Source organism: Fringilla coelebs, assembly GCF_963513975.1.
Source record: "Fringilla coelebs genome assembly, chromosome: 2".
Classification (NCBI taxonomy): Eukaryota; Metazoa; Chordata; class Aves; order Passeriformes; family Fringillidae; genus Fringilla; species Fringilla coelebs.
In genome coordinates, this window is record NC_140029.1 from 102,328,813 (window position 1) to 102,335,973 (window position 7,161).

Sequence of the window (7,161 nt, forward strand, 5' to 3'; positions counted from 1 at the left end):
GCTGGGCAGCAGTGGACCATGAACAAAGCAATGCAGGACTGGAGGGCAGTGGTCAGCAGTGACTGGTTCTGCTGCTGGGAATCCAGCTGGGAGAGGGATTATTTCTGCATTAGGGAGTTCCCTGCAACTCTGATGCAGTGCTCACAGTGCTTCATCCACTAAGTGAATGTAGCAAAAGCAGTAGCAAATCCCTTGTTTGTAAAAGGGGTACCATAGCTTTTTAATTGTGACATTAATAGAGAATCTTCTGGAATGAAGAGAGTATAGTTTTTGAAGCGTCTTCTGAATCAAACTATTGTCTCCTATGACAGTTTCTCTCAAGGCAGTGATCATGTTGGTCACATCTTCCAAGAGCATCTTTGAAAGGAAAATACTTCTTTTTTCTTAGATGCCAGTTACAGTGGTTGTGTTTCTCAGTTACTCGTGGTCATTAATACAAAGCACTTGATCTTGTCGGCATTTTGAGCTACTGGTTTTACAGCCAGGTGTTTGCTGTCATGAGTTAGGCTTTTGTTAATTAGGTCTTCATAAATTCTGCAAAACATTAACAGATTTGTTCTCCCTGCACACTCTTCATTCATTGCTATAGAACAGCAGAAAACAATTTAGCTCTCTGGCAGTGTATTTATTACACCACCATATGTTCTGTGTTTACTTATGCTGTACAATTAAGTGATTGTACTGCAAATCATGGCCAAGTTCCTGAACAGCTGGAGCCTAAAAACAAGATCTTAAATTCATATTTAGGTTCCCAAATAGAAGGTCTCATTTTCAAGTATTGAGTCCATCCTGACTCTTGCTGAGTTTTTTGAAGCAAGCAGACTATCAGCATTTCGAAAAACAGGCCTGCTATGTTTTCCCATGCTTCTGTGGGGAATCTAAACTATGGTTTAGACTCCTGTTAATATTTGTGGTATTGCAGTGCCTGTTGTATTCTCTACATTGCAATAATTCCTAGTGAGGCTTATTCATGCTGACAAACTATCAATTTGGATTGATTAAAATATTCAGTTGAAAGGTTGCCAGCAAGGTGGCAATTTGAAGTCTTTGCTGAAAGATGAAGAGATGCACATAGTAAGAATATTTCTGTCAAGTCACTGTTTTTTTTTTTCATGAAAGGGTAGGCTATAAATACCATCTTTCATATAACATGCTTAACTGCCTGTAGCTGGCAACTAACCTGAGTGAAGTAGGGTTCATCAGAAAGGCTGATTTTGCTCTCAGTATTACTGGGAGCTCTTCAGTGTCTCTTAGTTGAGGTTGTTTTGTTGTTTTTTTTTTTTTTTTTGAGGTTTTCCGAGGTTTTTCTCCAATGTGTGGGTACAATAAAGCTTTCTTTCCTTTCCCTATATTAAAATTTCAAGGAAATTCTGATTCATTATTTCAGGAGCTGAGTTGTTTCCTCTGGATCATTTTAAAAGAAAGTGTTTATGCCTCAAATATGTGTGCTGGCTAAAGCAGCAAATGTGTGAAATGGTGGTGTTGCTTTGCTTTATGCTGCTCATCCTTGAGAAGAGGATGCTGTTCTTAATCTGTGGGATCAGAAGCACTGCAGAAGGACTTTTTGACCTAGAATAAAACAATGACAATATATCATGCACATGGATGCTTCTGAAATATATTGCTGGGGATAACTTAGGCTTTCTTTTCAAAAGAAAATCATACCAATGTGTCACTGTGATATTTTCTGAAAAATCCCTTTGCCAGGATTTTTCTCCTGAGAAGCCTCAGAAAATAAAAGTAAATAATAATTATGGTGATTGCTTTGGAATGGGGTCTGGAGGTTGTTTACCAACAGGTGCATCTTTGATTGCTTCCATGTGGATTGTTTTTAATTAATAACCAATCACCATCAGCTGTGTCAGACTCTGAGGAGTCAGTCACGAGCTTTCATTACCATTCTTTTCTAACCTTCTGATGTATCCTTTCTCTTTGTTTAGCATAGTTTTAGTATATAATTTTTTAATATAATATCATAAAATAATAAATTGGCCTTCTGAGAACATGGAGTCAAATTCTTAGCTCTCACCTTGTCCTGGGGACCTCACAACACCACACCAATGCTTTTCAGAAAAGAAGAGATCTTACGTGATGAGGGGAAAAGGAAGGAATTATTCCTCATAATGTTTAAAAGTAGATAAATTTAGATGGCCCTAAAATGGGAGGATTTAATATATGGTAAATCAGCAGAGTGATCTGGCACAATTGCTAAGGTGACTTTGAAATAATTTCTCGTTTTCTTTTCAGATGTCTTTCATTTTTTTCTGCTAACATGCCTTGATGGATCAAAATTTGAGGAATTTTCAGTAATTAATATGCATTTTTTTCTCACATAGAGGCTGCCCTTGAGAAAATAATTTTGTTTTGTAAACATTATTTGTCTGAGTCTGACTGCATGTTTCCATTCCCCTTTGCAGAGGCACAGCGATAGCTGGAATTGTTTTTGGCATAGTATTTATCATGGGAGTGATTGCTGGGATTGCCATCTGTATCTGCATGTGCATGAAAAGCAGCCGTGAGACTCGAGTAGGGGTCATCCGAGCAACACACATCAACACCATCAACACGTACCCAGGTAAGGAACCAAAGTGACAGCCCTGCAAGGGTGTCTGGGGTCATGGCAGGAGTGTAATCCTTGCATAGTTACAGCTCCACACTCATGATCTGATTATTAAAATTCTTAGAAATGCCTCTGCCCAAATTAAGATGCAAACGAGACCATAGGCCTGTGAGAATAGTATGGGTTTGGTCTGACATGAGAGAGAGAAAGATAGAAAATAAGTGGGGGGAAAGAAAGGTGAGTGACAGAGAGAGAATAAGGAAAATATCACCACTCTGTGGATCCCAACGATGTTCCATTCATTGATCCTCTCCAGCTGGTCTTCTTGGTGCTGATGGTCCCCCTGAAAAGTATAGAATACAATGGGCTTATATGGCTCAGTCTGAGTAGGAAAACCCAGGCACCTCCCTGGGGCAGGGGGAGTTTGCCATTGTCCCTTACAACAGACTCTGGGTTTGTTGCATCACATGCAGTCCTGTGGTGAAAGGCTTTAGGAATGACAGTGAGGGCACTTTGGTGGGGAGGGGGTCTTTGATGGATTATGGCATTCCCTCAGCTGCCTCTCACATGAATGTCCCATGGATCTCACCTGTGGGGTTGGGCTTTTCACAGCTGGGCCAGTTTGTGTAAGGGAGGATGGGTGTTCAGTGCCTCTGACCAGTGGTTACAGCCAAAACCTCCTGCCTCTCCTCGTTTTGAGGGGAGAGGAAACCTGGCTTTAGTGGGCTATGGTCTCCTCAACACCAAACTCAGCCAGGGAAGAATCTCTACTGGGTTTGGCTTTCTTGTGGATACATTCCCTTAGCCTTGTTTGTTTTTCCCTAGGCCTGAAATGATTGAAGGAAATCATCTTATCTAGGTGGTTTAACTTACAGTCCAAAGTTCCAATCGGGTATGTTCAGGGAGGCTTCTTTGGTTACAGCTTCTTCATACAGTTTTTGTTACAATGGGCAAAACTCTTTTATATCAGTGTTTGAGGCATGAACTATTTCAGTCTCTGACACAAAGTGAATGGGGAATGTGACTACAGCAGGAGGCTCTTCTCAGTCTGGAGCTGAAGAGCACAGCTCCTGCTGAGAAAGGCAGGACAGCTCAGGATGCAGTGTCTGGCAGCACAGCTCTCTCTCGGAGGGTTCATTCAGCTGCTGAGTGGGCTAAGGAGATCTGGCCAGGGGGGCCACTTCACAGATGGGTGGCTCATGGTGCCTGCAGGAGTGTGTCAAGCCCTTGCTCAGGGCAGTGCTGCATTTTACAGGACAAACTGTCTCCCTATGCCAGAGGCTCTCTGGCAATAGATCACTTGTTCTTCTTTAGTGTTCTGGTTTTTGTATTTGTTGTTGTTCTGTGCAGCTGGCTCCTTCGCATTGTCCAGTATAATAGAGGGCAGGCATATCACAGAAGGGGGAAAACCTGGACAATAAGGTCTGTGGATCATAGTGCAAAGGCTTTGAGAGGTGATGTGGAGTCTAATGCAACCTGAGCTGACTGTTTTCTGCCCAGAGCTCACAAGCACTGCTGGGTGCTGCAGGATCCCAGGTGACTTCTACAAAAGCACATGGGCATCTCTGCAGGTGCATGTCCCAGGAGGCACTGCTGGCTAGGATGCAGTGCTCGATCTCTGCATCCATCTGGCATCATGCCTGAACTGGAATTTGGAATACAAATTTGGGGAATGGTTGTAAAATCTTAGAATGCCTTGGGTTGGGATGGAGCTTAGAGATCACCTAGTTCTACCCACCCCCACAGTCCCAGGTGGGGACATGGTGCTGAGGTACATGTTTGTGCCTTAGTCAAAGTTAGCCAAGTGTTGGACATGCTCAGTGCAGGCTTCTCTGTGAATTAAAATTGTTTTGATGTAATTTTTTTTAGGTGCAGGCAGCAGCAGGAAGGCACAGGGTCTAAGCCAGAGGTGTCACAGGGTCTGCAGCATCCCAGGGGACAGTAGGGACCCCTTGTGCCTCTGGGACAGTGCAGTTGTGTCCAGAGTGAGTGTGAGCTGGTACATACGGCTGTGTATGAGCCACCTTGGTGTAGAGTCACCCACTGCACCACACTTGTCAACTTGCACCAGTCTAGGAACACCAAAGGAGGTGGCACTGAGCCAGCTGGGGTCTGCAAGGCACATTTGCCTCGATTCCACATCTACCATATGAAAATGGCCACACTGGTGAAGAGAAAAGCAGACCCTGGATGCAGCATAATGCAATTCAGTGACATGGTTAATTACAAATTCAGGAGCAATTGCCTTGGGATGACTTTGGGAGTTCATTGTAATAAAATGCAGAGGTGTTCCATGCATGAAGTCTTGTCATCCCACTCCTAGAGATCCCTACTTTTATATTCCCTCTTGTTGCAGAGGTTGCAGAGAACCTCAGGTGCATTATATATACTTATCAACAAGCTATACAATACTTTTTATGTATTCCTTTATTATACCAGCTCTAATGTCTGTTTTCTCTCTCACAGTATTAGGTTCCAGTTAGACTGAAAGCATCTGTAATCATCCTTATAATTTCAACAATATTTTGTGTACAGAGATGAGTATGAAAGAAAATGGCAGTATTTTCAACCATGAATTGCTGAAGAGCTACTTCAAAAATAAATAGTTTCTGCAAGCTGTAAAAACAAGAGCAAAATGAAAACTCCAGGGCTGTAACCTTTTCCTCCCCAAGTCTTCTCCTGCAATGACACCCCCTTATCTCTCAATCTCTAGGCAGTTTGACTCTACATCTCAAGGTCTGTAGTTCAAGCCTCAGTTTGAGCAGTTCTTCCTCTCAGCAGCAGCAGGTTTTGGAGGATGGGGAAGCTTGGAAATGTTTTCTGTGTTCCCTGCTGACATGAACACTTCTGGAATAATGACTGACCTGGTTTGGCTGCATGGCTTGTGGCCAACGCTGCCCCTGCCATTACCTGTTTTGGACAGGACAAGCAAGTGTGAGGATGCTCTTGCTTCTGCCTCAGCCACAGCAGCAGCATAGTGTTCAAGAGAGCAGAGCATGCTTTTCATGGCACAGTGGGATTTGAGTCTCTTCCCCCCATCACAAACATCCTAGGTTTCTCTTTCCACTCTTTGCTAGAACTGTTCTGTTGCCAGTCTGCCTGAGACATCTATGGAGGAGACAGGAGAGGATCTGTGGTGACATAAATGGAGACATGAGCAGACTCTGGACCTTAAAATTTGTAGAGAATGCTGATACATATATGCTGATACATATTTGGATGCTGATACAGAGCCTTTAGTTCTTACCTGCTACCATTCTGCAGCATTCACTGTCTTTTTTGTCAGTGAATGAATCCTTTTTCTTTAAAGCTATTAGAAGTAATTGCGAAAGTTTTTTCTGAATATTTTTGTTGCCTCCTAAATGCCTAATCCAGTTTATGAATGCTGGGCTCTCCTGAGATGTCCCCATTGGTGTGAACAAGGTGAAAGCTTTGTTCTTCCTCAGCCCAAGCTATGCTAAGATGTCTTGCCCTGGGAAGTGTGATGCTGTGCTGTGGCAAACAGCCACCTGGCGATCCAGAGGGTGTTTGAGTGTCTGTGGAGATCAAGAACCCTGACTGTTGTAATTTTGGCATGACATAAATCCCTGTTGCTGCTGAAGGAGGTAGAAGGGAATGGAGCTGATAAACTCAGCCTTTCTCCCCCCAAAATGTTTAGCTCTACCACATTTGCCTGGTATCATCTGCCATACAGGCACTTAAACACTGTTACTGGCACAGCCTGTAGGTAGGCACACAGCTAAGGAGGGAAGTAAAGGGCAATAAACAATGACTCACATTGATATAAATTGACTGTATAATGGCAGCCTGCAAAAAAATGAATGAATTGCCAGGAGGTTTTATATCAGTTGCATGCAAGTCTGGATATCAGCAAGAAAATACTTGAAGGCTGCATATGAAAAACAGTTTTTTAACTCTGTGTTTTTTTCTCCCATTTCAGGGATTCCACCACCATACAGTTATGAACATGAAATGGAGTACCCAGCTGACCTACCTCCACGTTATACTCCAGCCCCACAGACTGTGATACAGTATCCCCCACCCCCTCCATACCCTGGATATTCAAGGAAATAATTAACATGGCTTCACATGGATATTGACTGCCTCTTGAAACAGCCAGCACTGCTGGGACAATGCTACTACTCAGGGACAAATAGGATTGGGTTTTGCATCAACACATGTGGCCAGGTGTTGAAATAGACTGGAATGGTTGCCAAGGCTCAGGATGAATAAAAATACTGTCCACTCTGGATCATCACATTTCATGATTAAACAACATGTGACCAAAGAAACAGTTCCTAAAAGTTAGTGTCTGATGAGTAGTGCTTAACACCAGTTCTTAGCTTCACCTACAGCACGTGGGAGTGGGGGTTTTCCCATGTAGGAATGTGCAAGTGGTGCAAACAGTTTGTTTCAAAAGCACAAGAGGGTGCTGGGGCTTATTCTGGAGGAAAGCATCAACTGTTGTCTTGAGGTAACTGCTATGCCTTTCCTTGAAACAAGGAGAATAAGCAACAAGAAAGACTGAAACTGTTTTCTGTTTCTACTTCCAGCTGCTAATGCCCAATGATCACTATGCATATTGGTTCTGATAACCATGT

At 43.0% G+C, this 7,161-nt stretch overlaps 1 protein-coding gene across 1 annotated transcript in view; it reads left to right on the forward strand.

Moving 5' to 3' along the window:
- CYYR1 (cysteine and tyrosine rich 1) overlaps positions 1 to 6,773 on the forward strand; it is a gene marked incomplete at its 5' end in the record, with an annotated part of 30,839 nt that extends 24,066 nt beyond the window's left edge. Inside the window, 2 exons of the mRNA XM_084201065.1 lie at positions 2,418 to 2,575; positions 6,501 to 6,773. Coding sequence (XP_084057191.1) covers positions 2,418 to 2,575; positions 6,501 to 6,634 — 292 coding nt within the window. The 3' untranslated portion in view covers positions 6,635 to 6,773. The remainder of the gene's footprint in view (positions 1 to 2,417; positions 2,576 to 6,500) is intronic.
- Positions 6,774 to 7,161: the final 388 nt, after the last annotated feature.